The sequence below is a fragment of the Myotis yumanensis genome, unplaced genomic scaffold, assembly GCF_028538775.1.
Source record: "Myotis yumanensis isolate MYYU_CA2020_CCGP unplaced genomic scaffold, mMyoYum1.0.hap1 SCAF_1, whole genome shotgun sequence".
Lineage (NCBI taxonomy): Eukaryota > Metazoa > Chordata > Mammalia > Chiroptera > Vespertilionidae > Myotis > Myotis yumanensis.
This window is the reverse complement of record NW_027223752.1, coordinates 145955202-145970763: the sequence shown is the minus strand read 5'-3', so window position 1 is coordinate 145970763 and position 15562 is coordinate 145955202. Positions and strand designations below refer to the sequence as shown.

Sequence of the window (15562 nt, the reverse complement as noted above, 5' to 3'; positions counted from 1 at the left end):
TCATGGTGCACATGGGAGGTAACTGACCCATGTTTCTCTGTCACATCAATATTTTTTTCTCTGTCTCTCTCCCCATCCCTCTCTCTCTAAAATCAATAAACATATTCTCAGGTGAGGATTTAAAAGAATAATAGTTAAAACAAATAAAATTATGTTCATTACATTATTGAAGTTTGACTATTAAATTATCTGAATTTTCTCAAAAAAATCGTATAAGGCCTGAGCTCTATAGCTAGTTTAATAACATATGAAACAAATTATTACCACACCAGCAAACAGTGCATGTTTCTCTATAATCTCTATTATGCTTAAAGCCATGGATAAATGCTAATGATTATAAATACTTCCAATTTTGTCTATTTCTGTTCACTTTTTAAAATGCTTTTCTTCCTAGGTACAAATTTATTTTCTCTTCTAAATCATATTCAGCATTGTAACTTATTTTCCCATAATAGTTTTGGCAGTCACATGGTTTAGGATGCTACTCTTTCATTGCTAAAGGTAGTTTTATAGAAAATTCTCCCTTTTAATCTTTGCAAACAATACCAAATGACATGGGCCTTTTATTTCACAGGTTAGTAAACATAAGGAAGAAATGGAAATGAGAAAAAAGTGGGACATCGTAAGTGGCAAGGTTTGCATTTAAGTTTTTTTTCTTTTATTCTGTGCTTCTCTTGTTTTGGCATCTTGAGTTTGAAAGAGAAGATGCTTATCGGTGAGGCAAGAAGTGTGAATGGGAGGCCAGGAGACTTCAGTGTAATCAGTGAAGAAAGTGAGCCTGGCATAAGTGAAAGGTGTCATCCTGGCGTACTGATGCTCAGGCTCAATGGCTTGTCTCCACTTCCTGTCCCTTCACTCCTACCTTCTCTATTCCCCTGCCTTCTTACTAAGATACAATCCTCAAGCTACCACCATACCCCACTCCTTTTCCAGGTGACTCCAGAAACCATTGATCTGAAGGTATGTTATTCTTTGTACACTAGCATTAATTTGCAAGTTAAATTAGGCCGGGAGGGGGATTGCGGGACTGGGAGCAAGAACAGATCCAGGCCCTTTGGGACTGAACACTTTCACTCTGCTACTTCAGCTCAGGGCAAGGGAAGAAAATAAAGGGACACGAATCCGAAGAAGGAAGTGAGAATAACAGAGTTGGTTCTTTTTGTGTGCCAGAGCGCAAGATCATTGAAGGGGAAAGAGCTCACGTTTTCGCCATGGCCCTCACAACACAGGATCAAGCCAGCTTCTTTTCCTACCACTTCAGGGTCTAAGACAAAAAGAGGGAAGACTTCAAGGAAGTCTTTAAAGCAAAAGCACCATGAGGTAAGAACTGCTCCAGTGGCCACGTCCTGACACCTTCTTCTGCACAGGGGCTCCTGTGCTGTTAGCAATAGCAAAACCGTAGTCATACCTCACACCCAGCATCAACAAGGTCGCCAGTCTCAACACACCTGATTCTCCTGACTCCCTGCACACATTTGGGAAGGGGCTCTGGGTGCTTTCCTCAGCACCAGTATGTCTTTGTTAGGTCCCTTAACTTACCCAAGAAGATGCCACCGCTATCCCCAGCTCAATGGCTTATTTAACTTAGTCAGTAAGGCTTCGTAGATCTCTATTAAATCAGCAAGATTTGGAGAATCTATGTGCCAAGCACTTTCTAGGCTGTATAATCTCTAACTCATTACTGCCCAATAACTATCAGAAGCTTAACAAAGCTTCCCTCAAGGACAAGCAAGTATTCAGAGTGCTTGCTCGTAGTATTCTAAATAGACACCTGGGACTGGCTCACACTATCAGAGGCGTGCATGCAAGAATTAGCTGCTATTGCCATCTGTTTGCACAGCCCCCTTCCCCAATGATCAGTATTGCTTTTGCTGGGTCCGCGGCAGCACAATTCATCTACATAAAGGGCATGTCCAGAAGTAGCTCTGTGATGTTCAGTTCGACGTTGGCTTGTTATGTGGACGTTGCTGAGGCACTGCTCGTGGCATTACACAATGCCTCCCTTTATGTGGTCTTTTGGGGAACTTTCTTCTGCCCTTAGTTATGGGACCGGTTGTCTTTCTGTGAGCAATTGATCCTTCCTGTGAGCACTGTGAATTGTGTAACTGGTCAAAGCTCCTTTTCCACACTGGCTCTCCGGAAACTTAGAAGTCACTTGGTGAGTCACCTAGCCAGCGCACAGCACTTCATGAAGAGTCTCTCCGCCTGCATGTTTGATTCCCATACTCAGTTTTTTTTCTGCACATGTTCCCATGTCCTTCCTCCTGCTCCCACAGGGGGCAGAGCTGCCTCCCTAACACGCAAGGCACCGAGGGGCTGAGCAGAACCCTGTGCCCGTGTCGTCCTTGCTCCACTGGGCACAGGAAGATCTGGGCATCTCATGCCAACTCCCAGGCAGATGGCTCACTGCTCGTAGCCAGCAGAGGAGTGAGACAACAGGTAGAGAGAGGCCAGGGGTTGAGAAAAAGCATTGTCTTCTAAAAATATTTTCACTTTGTAGGAAGGCTAGTCAACTGGAACTAATGTAATTTCTCAAGGAGGAGAATGACATTTGGGGGGAAATTTGGCACATGACTGGCCCGTGTTTGGGTTCTAGAAGTAAGATTTTCAGAATCCAGGTCTTGGGAAGCTTTTATTTTTGATTCACAAAAGAACAACAAAACAAAGACACAAACAAGAAAGAACCCTGCCTGAGTAGGTGGTGCTGCCTGCTGACTGGGCAGGAAGACCAGCCATACTGGGTGAGGGGCTCTAGTCCATGCCTTGGACTTAGTAAGCCTGTGGTCAAGTCCATGTCCTATTCCGGAAGGCCCTGCCAGCTGCCAGAAATCAAGCCGAAGGGCCGGCTCTGTGCGTCATGGCTCTGAGATGAATGTGGACAGGGCTGCCCAGCAGAGTTAGCAACTGGACAGAGTGATAGGTCCCGGAGCCCGAGATGACAGCAGCAGGGGGAGCTGCCCCCATTCCCACAGCAAGCCCAGGGCTGTAAGTCAGTCCTAGAATTCCAGTTTAGAAACTCCTCAATTTACAGATCAAAACGGAGTTTCCAAAATCGCAGCCACAAGGGACAGGAATACTGCCTGTTCTCACAGAACATACACAATAAAGGAGAGACAAAGGTAGACAGGATCTCTCAGAAGATGTCATTTCAATAGGATTTTCTCGTAAGGTAACAGTTTTTCCTTCCTACCGCTATTACGGTTATCTTGCTGTTGCCAACGCATAATAGTACGTTTTGTTAGCTGGATAGACTCTGAAGTTAATGTGTAACAATAAGTGAAAATTGGACTGGGGGAGGGGAGAGATGACGTAACCTGGAATTCCATCTTTCTATTAATTAACTTGATTTTACAGCGTAATGTAGTTTTCTAGTTCACCGTTATTACTAGCATATGTACTTTTGTTGTTAATAATAATTCTGTTATTATAAGGGCTCCCTTATATCACCTTCCCATGTGGTCTATTCTTCACCATAGGTTAACTATAGGCACTCTGGTTAGAATTTTTCTGTTTCTCTCTTTTAATTATTTTATTATATTGAGGTAGTTGGACACCTTAAAAATGATCTTTAAAGGTTTTATAATACTACCACCTGTAAATGACCAAACGGAGAGCTTGCTGCAGGAACTTTTAAATCAGTCATTTAACTTATCCAATTAATCATACTTATTTTTTGAAATCTGTGTCATTCGGTGGGAACAGCACACATGTTTCACTCTGGAGTACACAGTGATAAACTGAGTGTTTAGCCAGTCTGAAAAACGCGATATGAACATTGCTGTCTGATTTCTATTTATGAACGATTTCACAACTTAAAATTTGTATTTGGACAGTGTTTTGTGCAAAGTTTATTTTCTGATATCTGTAAAGCATTTCAAATATTAATGTTTCACAGAACAAGGTTAAATTGGATTTCCAGGTCCCCCTACCCCCCCCCCCCCCCCCCAGCCAGGGTAATTCGTTAATTGAGGTTGCACCCAGTGAATGCTTCCCTGGAAGATTTCTGAGCGTCCGTGGGGTAACCTGGTCTATGCTGGCAGAACATATGGTGTGTGCTCAGATCCGCAGAAAGCAGTAGGACCCTTCTTTGTGGGAAATGGGACATGGGACAAGGTCAGTTATGTTCCCATTCTTAAAGTGCATGCAACACAAAACAATTTGTACTTGATACGAGACTGTAATTAAAACTCTGGAACATGATTCTTTTCATTCCAGAGTTGTTAGGTGAAATATTTTTTTTTGCAATAGTTTTGCAATTGTGACCATAGTCACCCTTCAGGCTAGTATTTTTTTAAAAGTTATTATTATAGGATATAGAATTATTATTATTATTAAAGGTATATATATCATAGGCTATTTGGGTGAAGGGAAAATCTTCCTTTCTGAAACTTCCCATTCCTTTCCTCTACAACCTGTTTATTTGACTAAATTGCACATGAAGCTTAAAATAAATGCCACCTGAGAAGAAAATAATATAACCTGTTCATTGTTTCATTCTTTTTTCCCGTGGCTTGGTTGGATAAAGCAGACACTTAATAGTTCCACAGAGCATTGTGGCAAAGTCAGCATTTTGCTCATTGTTGGTCTGGCCCCAGGGGGTGGTGTAGCAATACAGCGATAGAACCATTCTGGACACGTGCATGGTCTTCAGATGCTGTCAAAGAATATTTACTGTATTTTAATAGATTATGTTGACACAGAATTCTCCTTATGCTGTATCTCGATCTCATATTATGAATAACTTTAAAATATAGAGGTAAATGAAGTCATATACCAGTACTACAATTATTTGCTTTATTTTGAAATCAAAATTTTCATTTACCGTTAAAATGAGTTCAACTTTAGATTCTGTTCTCAGAGAACTGAAATAGAAAATCTCCTATTTAAAATTCAATTGAAAGGGGGCTTTTACTTTCTACAGCATATTTAAGGGATTATAAATTAATTGGGTCATCTGGAAAACCAGATGGGCTGAGCCCCAAAATGGCACCAGCTCCTACAGCATTTTATTCTGAATAGTTTGATGACAAATTGAATACTTTCCATTTGTATTTGGAAAATAAAATATTTGGAAATAAAAATATTTTAGTGAAAATAATATTTAATACTTCTTGCACAAATAAATGTTATTGCTAAAATCACTTGAGGGGTTTTATGCTTTGTCTCTTCTTGTGTATTTGTTGGAGGATGATTATAAAATTTTGTTTATATTTCAGTATCATTTAACTTACAGACCTAAGATATTACCATGAAAATCAGGAAAAGGTAAATTTGAGGTTTGCATCAATTTCTAGTCTTCCTTAGACATTTTCAGTCAGGGGGGGCATTGGTAGGTCCTGACCACATGGAATATCATCCTTGACTTTTGGGAGCACACAAAGCAGCCATCTCACCCCCGACTTCTTGGTGTTGCTTCATTCTATCTGCCTGGTTTCAGCTGTGGTCTTCTCTCCAGTTCCCACTGGGAGTTGAGGCCAATCTTGAACAGCAAGTCATTTGGCCAGAGTCCTGACACTGCCCAGACTTGGGTCTTACTCCCAGAAGACTGAACACTTTGAACTGCTGTCACTCATCCTAATTGCCATGATTGATTCTGTTGTTTGGTGCTATGAGTTATATTATAGAACTGCTTCACTACTGACGCTCAAGGCCAGAATCAAGCCCAAGGTACCCACACCCTTTTGGACACTGGCATTGGACTGTCATCTACCCTTTTTGGATCCAACACTGGCAACTTGTTAGTTTCCCATCCTCCGATTTCCTCAGGCCTAGGGTCTCCAGGTCCCATATTTCTCCTCAAACCCTAAGGACGTTTATGTAAATTACAATACATATCAATTTTTTTCAGGAATGTATTTTCATGGAGGGTGGTATTTAAACTTTTCCTCATTTGATACCCTTTGTTTACTTCTCCTTAGTGTAATCTCTTCTTGTTCATCAAGAAAACCTTAAATAAAACAAAAAAGTTAATTGACCCTGTCCTATGTGGCTTAATGGTTTGAGTATCAGCTCGTGCACCCAAGGGTCTCAGGTTTGATTCCTAGTCAAGTGCATGTACCTGGGTTACAGATTCGATCCCCAACCTGGTTGGGGCCCATGCAGGAGGCAACTGATCAATGTGTCTCTCTCACATTCATGTTTCTCTCTCTCTCTCTCTCTCTCTCTCTCTCTCTCTCTCTTTCTCTCTCTCTCTCTTCCTTTCCTTCCACTCTTTCTAAAAATCAATGGAAAAATATATCCTCAGGTGAGGATTAACAAAAACAAAGTTATTTGTTTTTTCAAATTTACTCATGTATTATATATTACTCCTACCATAACTTGCATAACTGCTCAAACTTAATCAATAATATATCACTGAATTGATTTAGTGCTAGCCAAATCTAAAGAGTTCTTAGGTTTTGTGAGCTTGTGCAGCCCTTACAGAATTAAAATACACTTTTATTTAGGCTTTTAAAACCCTTGAAAATAGATTGAGGATCCTCTTCATCAATATTAAGTGGGGATTCTTTCCTTTGTTGAATATATAAATATATATAAATATCAAGAATCGAAAGACAAGTTACCTACAACCCATGTTATGGAGTCCAGTTAATCTGATGGTTGAGAGTATATGGTAAACCCATATTTGGTTTTATGCCACCAGAATTGGTGAGCATGTGTCTAGGCAACCTAGAATGCGATTCTGGTTGTCTGTTTCTCTAGTTGAGAATATGCAAGTGGATTTTGATTAAAATATGTAGCATTTCTATCTGGTTTACATTAAATAAGTCATAAGCACATTTTAAAGCTAATTTTTATATTAAACTTAGAAAGATTTCAATACACAATTTCAGATTCTTATACCACCATTGGAAGAGCTAGAAGAGTAAGTATTAGGAAAACAAGAAAGATTTCAGATTAAAGCACCCAAGCAGCTAGTTGATAAGAGATTAATAAGAAGTCAGTACCATCCTAGGTACCTTTTGAAATCTCCCACCAGATAGTTTTGTCTCAGCAATAAAGAGAGTGTTAATAGAATACTCTCCAGAAAGTCACTATGAAATTCATATAAGCAAGTCTATTGGTCTTGATTTAAATGCCTTTGCATAGTCTTTCTAATGTTTCCAACAAAAGTACAGCTTTTTAAGTTCCTGACACGTTGTACCCTTCAAAATTGTAAAGTTTCATATGTAAACAAAATTGTAAAGTTTAATAATAAAGATGTAGATACACATTAACAGCTGATAGCTCAATTGATGTTTCTTTCTTTTCAGATTTAACCCATTGGAATTAATAATGTATGATAAGTATATATACATTTTGGGGGGACACCCTGTAGATATTTTCATGTAACAATAACTGATATAATTTATTACAGCAAGATTTGCATTTGATATCTTCATTTAAGCCATTTCTGGAGCTTTCATTTCTTTATGTAGACCTAAGTTTCCATGTAGTATTATATTCCTCCTTCCCAAAAAACTTTTTTCCCCAAGTTCTTATAGTATAGATCTGCTGGCAATGAATTCTCTCAACTTTCGTTTGTCTAAAAAAAAATTTATTTTGTCTTTGTTTTTGATAGAACTATTCCAAGTGTAGAAGTCTGGACTGACATTTTTATTTTAATGCTTTGAAGATGTAATTCCATTGTCTTTTTGTCTTGCACAGTTTTTGACAAAAAAAATCTACTGTAAATTTTCACTTAGTTTCTCTAGTGTGTCTTTTACTTTGGAATGCCTTTAAAATTTTATCTTTGCTTTTCAAGAATTAAATTATAATGTTCTTTGGGTGTTTGTTGTTTCTCTCTCTCTCTTTTCTGAGTGAAACTTTGAAATTCTGGAATTTGTGGTTTGACATCTTTTATTAGCCCTTGACCATTATTTCAATTAATTAGACCATTATCTCTTTTGCCCCATTCTCTCTCCCTTCTCCTTCTGAGACCCAAGTACACCTATGTTCGACTGTTTGATATTGTCCCACAACTCATGGATGTTCTGCTTAGTAATTCTGAATTTTGTTTTCCTCTTTGTTTCAGTTTGGGGAATTTCTGTTGACTTACCTTCAAATTCACTGATTGTTTTCCTCAGCTGTATTGAGTCTACTGATGAGTATAACAAAGAAATTTTAAATCTACTGATGAGTCTAACTAATAAATATTTCATTTTTGGTATTGTCTTTTTTACTTCTAGTGTTTCCATTTGACTTTTTTCCCATTGCATTGTTTTTTGTTTATTATTATTTTTTAAAATATATTTTTATTGATTTCAAAGAGAAGGGAGAGGGAGAGAGAGGTAAAAACATCAATAATGAGAGAGAATCATTGATCAGCTGCTTCCCGTGTGCCAAGCCTACAACCTGGGCATGTGCCCTAACCGGGAATTGAACCATGACTTCCTGGTTCATAGGTCGATGCTCAACCACTGAGCCACACTGGCTAGGATCCATGTGACTCTTATGTTTTCCATCTCTATGCTGAAATTCCCTATCTATTATGTATCATGCATGTTATTCACCCTGGGTCTAGGTTCTTGAACATTTGAATTATAGTTATTTTAAAGTCCCCATCTCATAGTTCCAAAATCTGGGTCATCTTTGAATCTGTTTTTGTTGATTGCTTTGTCTCCTGACAGTAGGTTCTTCTCTCCTTGCTTTTTTGTGTGTTTCATAATTTTTTTGAATGCCTGACATCATGTGTAGACTAGTAGAGACTGAAGTAAATAGCATTCATACCTGGAAATGGCATGCCTCTTCTTTTTTTTTTTCTTTTTTATCCCCACCCGAGGATATGTTTATTGATTATAGAGACAAAAAAATCTATGTGAGAGAAAAACATTGGTAAGTTGACTCTCACATGCTCCCCAACCAGGGCTCAAACCCATAGCCTAGGTGTGTGTCTGTCCAGAATCAAACCCACAACCTTTTTGGTGCACAAGATGATACTCCGACCAACTGAGCCATCCAACCAGGGTGGCATGCCTCTTCTTATATCAGGCTATAAAGAACTGAGCCATATAGCCAGAAGTTGTGTTGAGTTGAGTTTGGTTGTTGCTGTGGTTCATTCTAGTGGACCATAGCCTAGATATTCCTTTTGTGATAGGCATGTGTTTAGAGTGGGAGTGTGTGCTGTTCCACCCTCAGCTTTCAGCAGAACCTGTCCACCTGTCCCATAGAGTGGTTCTCTCTTTATGTATCTGTTCCTCCCTTGGTAATAGACTGCTATTGCCTAGTACTTCATAAGTGAGGGGAGAGATGGTTTTTTTCTTATTCTAATCAAAAGACGGTCTCTGGAAAGTGCTATATGCTTGGCCCTTAGAGGTGATCTTTCTCAGGATTCCTGTCCCTCTTCCCTGTGGCAGTCTACCTCTGCCTTATGCCTAAACTTGACCTTGGTTAGGTGTTCCTATCCCTGCTGCAATTCTAGGAAAGTCCACTTGGTATTAGCACAGTCTCTAAGGCATAAGACAATCACCAACCCCTCATCCAGAGGAGGAAAGCGTTTCTTTTATTTCGCCCTTGTCATATGTATTCACTGTGCTATGTAAGCAAGAGCTCCGACGCTTTCCCCAGCCTTTTGGGAAGGGGATAGGGCTTGGTGCCCAACACTTCTCCACTGATCACCTTCTTTGAGTCTGATTGGCCAGAGGGTTTGTTTCCCCTCTTCCAGGAACTTAAGTCTTTTGTTTCCTGGGATAAAAGGACTTGGGAGGATACTTTTCTCTTAGCAGCAGCTGATCCCCTCCACAAGCCTGCACCATCCTAAGTGTCCTGCCCTGCCCTCAGTTTTTCTCATGAGCATCTTGTAAGAAACCATGAATAAAGCTGTGAGCATGAACTCTTTTATAAGCATGTGCCCCCAGCTACTTCAAACTGCTCTCCTAACCCATAATGCTCTTCAGTAGTTCTTTATATTTTAGCTTGTTTTTTGTATCTTCTTGTGTTGCTACTGGGATGGTACTGCTTCTGCTGTAGGTAAGACTCTTCATGTGTCATAACTCCCCTTGGAAAGGCTCGCTCCTCTGGAATGCAGGTCACCTGGTTGTGACTTCAATTCTCTGATAGGTTCAAGAAAAGTTGCCATTTTGTAGTGTATCTGAATTTTTCTTGTTGTCAGTCTTGGAGTGGCATTTTTTTTTCATACTATGTGAAAGCCATAAATCTGAATTTGTTATATAAAACAGATTTATACTTATACAAAATAAAGTAAGAAAGAATCTGCCACCTTGAGATAATCATTAAAAATCCTTTGTAAACACCCTTTCAGACAAAACATGATGATTATTTGCACATACAATAAGATATGGGGGACTTCATTCAACACCATTGAATATATATAATCACTCATGTGCAGTATTTCACTCCATAGAAGTAGCACAATTTAGTTAACAAATTTCTATCAATGTACGGTACCTTCCTGAAATATTGTTTCTCTTCCCTTGCTGTTATAAACAATGGCTTCATAATCCTTAATGGGGACATTTCCATCGTGGAAGTGTTCTGATTACACATTTTTTATATTGAATAATTTCATAGATGTGAAGCTGCTTCTATATACTGACTTCCCACCGTGAACATAAAGTCTAGGATAATCTGGAGCCAGGTGAAGAGGCCAGGCCCCACAATGACTTAGGTGGGCTTCCAGGCCTTTGAGAAGATATGCCTGAAGTTTGCATATGGCCTGGATCAACCTGCATTCCATAGGGCTTCATAGCTCAGTCACCTGCCAAAATGTTTCTGAGGCCCTGGGCAGACAGGGAGCAGTAGCACCCCTGAAGCACATCAAATGAGGAAAGTCTTGTCATATTTTTTTAAGACGTTCTCTAGCTTTATGTTCTTGTTAGAAGCAAATTTACTAGTGTTATATGTAGATAGATATTTTGTTTTGACTTCTGGTCTACACAATGATTAGTGCTCGCTTGCATGAAGCCTTATGTTTTAGTCTCAATGTTCCTAATTTTCAAGTCTCTCCTCTCCAGATTATAAGGACGTGAAGCTAGTTCTCTCTTCATGTGGCTTTGTCACTCCCTCCTCCCACTAACCACCACCCACTGCCACATTACCGGTGTTCAAAAAGAGTTGTTTGCTTAGGAATTGAAAAGAAAAAAATATGTTAATTAAAAGTCAAGATTAATGAAGTTTTAGAGACAGAAGATCACCTTCAGAATGCATTAGAAAGGTTGTTTTGATAGTAATATAATTGATGACTTAAAGGAGAAAGAGGCATTAAGGCCAGAAAGAATGGTCAACGTTTCACAAGAGGTATGTTTGTGGAAATTAGAAGAAATGACAGGATGTAATGACTCTTTCATTGACAAGGAAAAAGAGAAAGAAGACATCATAAGAATATGGTTGCTCTATGTTAGTTAATATGCATCATTGTACTTCTGTTATAATAAACCTTGGCTATTCATTCCTAATTTATATGATTATATTTATGAAATGTTTTCTTTTAAAACAGTGTTAAGTGCTTAAAATGGGAAACAAATTTAAGAATTATAACTTCTGTTATAAAGAAATGTCATTTCTTAATTTTATGAATTTTTAGTTATAAATATATATAAATTTAAAAGAAAGTGAGAAATATTTGTAAGAAATTATTTCTAATCACAACTTTTGATTACCTTTATAATTGTTAATTTACATTTTCCTACTTAGGAAGCTATCTACTTTCATATTGATATTACCATCCATTTTCACCTCTAGCTATTGTTCAGCAATCCAATATTTGTACCTGTCAGTGCAGTAGCCACATACAGACCAGCATGTGTATTCCAGAGAAAGTGGAATGTCAGCAGCTGACAAAACAAAATGACAGTTTAATGTGGACAGAGCCAGTATTCAATATAACACGCTATAGCAAAGCTGAAAGTTCAACTCAAACTAGAGAGCAAACACTCTCATCTACTGTGGTGCTTTATTTTTTCCCTGAAAAGAGAAGCTATCTTTGTCATTATCACTGTCAAGAGTATTGTCTGTTAGAGAGATTGAATGATTGTTTGCTTTACAGAAAATATGCTTTAGCACAGTCTTATCTCTGTCGTAGAAGCCATCATTTTATGAGAGTCAGGAAAAGGGAGCCTTAAAATGTTTTACTATATGTGAATTTAGACACAGGGTTGTTTTTTATAAACTTTCAATTACTGATATGACTTTGGACATAGTGAAATAAATAAATATAAATGTCTTTCTACATGGAAGCTTATTTTGTTTTACCAACTTGTTTTTCTAACTTTCCATGGATTAGTTTTTTCAAATTTGAGTTATTTTTTTCTCTGTTACCATACTGGCAAATGCCCTCCAAAGCTCGTGGCCCTTTCCCCAGTGATTTCCTAGGTTCATGTTAACCAGATGGCAGTGAACTCACTCTCAGCCTGTGCCCTGGGAGAGAGGCATTTGAGGTGGATCATGCCCTTTATTTGAGAAGAAATAGGTGGTATGACCCCCAAAAGTGCATGCCTTCAGGGACCTTGGTGACCCTCAGGTTTCTGAAGCCAAGGAAGCTAATGATAACAAAGACTTCTCGTTATTTTTGTCAAATTGGTGTTCTTGTGCCTTAGACTTTCTGTTTGATTAGCTTCCTGTCAAGTGAGCCTTGGAAAGACAGTCACTATACTGGTGGTGGTAGGTGGCAGTTTCCTCTAGGAAGTTTGAGATACAGTGTAGACAACTAAGGGGAAAATTATTGGGGTCGTTCTAGGATCACCAAAGAGCTCCCAGGACTGTAGGGACTGATGGAGTAGGAGTTAGTGTTTACAGAACTCAGTAAGAGTAATGGGCTAGGGACCAGATTCAGGATTAAGCCAGCCTTGAGAACTCTATCAGCCAGGGATGAATCAGAACTACAGATCAGCTGTGCCCAGGCACAGCCTTCTATCCCTGACCTTATGCTTTTCCATTTCTATAAATTTCATGAATGCCCTTAGTCGAGTCTTTAGCTGGCAAGTCCTAATTCTATCTCTAGAACTGACCCCATTCAAAAATTCCAGGCCCTTGTCCCAATTGCCTATTGTGGGTTTTTATTTGATTGTGCCATGGGTACCTCAAACTGTGTCTGAAACTACATTTAGCAAATTCTTCCTTAATAAAAGGTGAAGGAGGAAGAGGAGGGGGGAAGAAGGAGGGGGGAAGGAGGAGGGGGGAAGGAGGAGGAGCAGGAGAAGGAGAAGAAAAAGAAAGAGAGAAAGAGAGAGAGAGAGAGAGAGAGAGAGAGAGAGAGAGAACTAGCACACAAAATTGTCCCTATTTCTATTATTTTTTCTTATCATAGTGAACAGTACCATTCTCCATCTAGTTGCTCATATAAGAAATTATAGGCAGTTCTCTTCTCACTCAAAAAGTGCCCTAAATTCTATCTCTTTCATAATTCTTCTCAAATATATTTTCTCTGCTTCAGCCCTGTTTTCTTTTCTATTGTATCTTCAGTGCTTCAAATGTTTCCTAGCACAAAGTAGGAATTCAGCAAATATTTAGTGAGTTAAAGAACAAAGAAAATAAACAAAGCCATTAGCCCTGTAGGAAACAGTTAATTTAGGAAACAGATACAACCTTTAAAAATAAATACGTTTTGGAAAACATTCAAGAGAAACTTTTATCCATTAAGCAGGACAGGCTGCTATGAAAAACAAAAAAAAAAAATCTGAGGGAAAAAATAATTTATTGAAGGTAACAATTTTTTTAAAATAGCAATGGGCAGGGTGAATAATAAAATTGACACAGCTGAAGATCTAATTAATTAAAGTGGGAAAAAGTCTCAGAAATAATGTAAAATAGCAGACATAAATTATGAGGAAAGTTAAACAGTGGTTGCTACAAGAAAATAAAATAAAGTATTCAAAAGGAAAAAAAATGTTTGCACCCTGATTCTTATATTCAGCTAAAAACTTAAGTATGAAAAGAAAAAAAGATATGCAGGATGATTTGGACACAATAAAAGGGAGAAACTAGGTATGACTCAGAAGTCAGGGAAGCTAGAAAAAAATAAAAGTTGAAACATTAAACTAACACTTGGAAGAGACTTTTTTCAGTGGCAAAGTTTAGTAACAGGTTTACACTTCCTTCTCTATGGATAGTTTCAATTACTTAGGCCTGTAATAAGTGGTATTTGCATAAACACACTGTTAATATTATTTACTAGATTTCAGTTTTTAAGAGTCAATGTGTAGATAAAACATGGAGGATTTACTTATAGTTAGAGAACAATCTTATAGACATTGACAATATAAAAATAACATTCCTTCTAAAAACTTGGAAATTAGGTGAGTGAATATGTTAGAAAACATAAAAGTCTAAATAAATTTCCATTTTCACAGGGAGGAGTTAATATATCAAGTATACAAGTTTATATATATATCAAAATCATTATAAAAGCAACAACAAGCAGGTGGGGGAGAAGGTGGAAGGTAATATGAATGCTCTAAAATCTTCATCTTTATTTGTGGGAAGCCCAAATCAATAAAGGCTATTATCCTATATAATAAAAGCCTAATATGCTAAGTGTCTGACTGTTTGTTTGACTGTTCGACCAGTCACTATGATGCGCACTGACCACCAGGGGGCAGACACTCCAACTAGTAGGTTAGCTTGCAGCTGGAGTCCAGTCAATTGGGACTGGATGAGATGGGCCTGACATGCCCTGGAGCCCTCCCACGGTCCCTCCCTGGCCCCGATCGTTCACAGTGGGGTCCCTCAGCCTGGCTTGCGTCCTCTTGCAATCTGGGACCCTTCAGGGGATGTCAGAGAGCTGGCTTTGGCCCGATCACTGCAGGTCAGGCCAAGGGATCCCACTGGTGCATGAATTCGTGCACCGGGCCTCTAGTTTATTTATAATGATAACGATGAGAAAAACTAAAAAAACAAGAAAACAACATACCTTAGCTTCTGGGAAGTAAGAGTTATATGTTCATGTATACTATTCTATTTGCAGGTTTTTTTTAAAATATGTGCATACATTATCATTTAAAAATCTAAGGTAATATGAATGAAGAAGTCAATAGCTTAGTGTATGTGAAGTGTCTGACACAGAGTAGGCACCCAATTATAGTTTTTTATGGCTGCAATTAAAAATTTTATTTTTATATGTGGTAGCTGATGTCAGCTGTGTTCTCTCTGTCCCTTCAGATACAAATAAATTCAGGTCAAACCAATTTTGTGCTTTGCGGTAGCCTAGAGTGTGTCCTCTGGTGTCTGCAGATGCCATGGTATCCTGGTGGTTGTCGCTGTGAATGTGCTCCTCCCACCGAACTAAAGCACATTCTGAGTCTCATTGTGCCCCGCTTGCCATCCCAGTTCACACTTTGTTTAATTAGATGCTGAATTCAATCCAGTCCTGTGATTTCTACTAAAAGCATCCACTCACATGACAACTTTGCATTTGTAAGTTTGAGGAGGTTGAAGAAGGTTAACTGACAGGGACAGTTTATATCACGAAGATGCTATTTCAAATTAAATATTGCACATCACCCCTGGCAAATGGTCAGCTGCAGCTTCACCACATATTCACATCTCTAGCTCTGTGGTCTTGCTTAGTCATTTTCTCCTCCTCTAGCTCTCTTCTCAGCTTCCACCTCTGATTGCTTGAGGGAGTTTG

The 15562-nt window shown here is 38.6% G+C and overlaps 1 protein-coding gene across 1 annotated transcript in view; it reads left to right on the top strand.

Moving 5' to 3' along the window:
- The window catches only part of CUNH10orf67 (chromosome unknown C10orf67 homolog), a 142001-nt gene that overhangs the window by 58425 nt on the left and 68014 nt on the right, over positions 1 to 15562 (top strand). Inside the window, exons 10-11 of the mRNA XM_070427716.1 lie at positions 575 to 634; positions 1171 to 1320. Coding sequence (XP_070283817.1) covers positions 575 to 634; positions 1171 to 1320 — 210 coding nt within the window. The remainder of the gene's footprint in view (positions 1 to 574; positions 635 to 1170; positions 1321 to 15562) is intronic.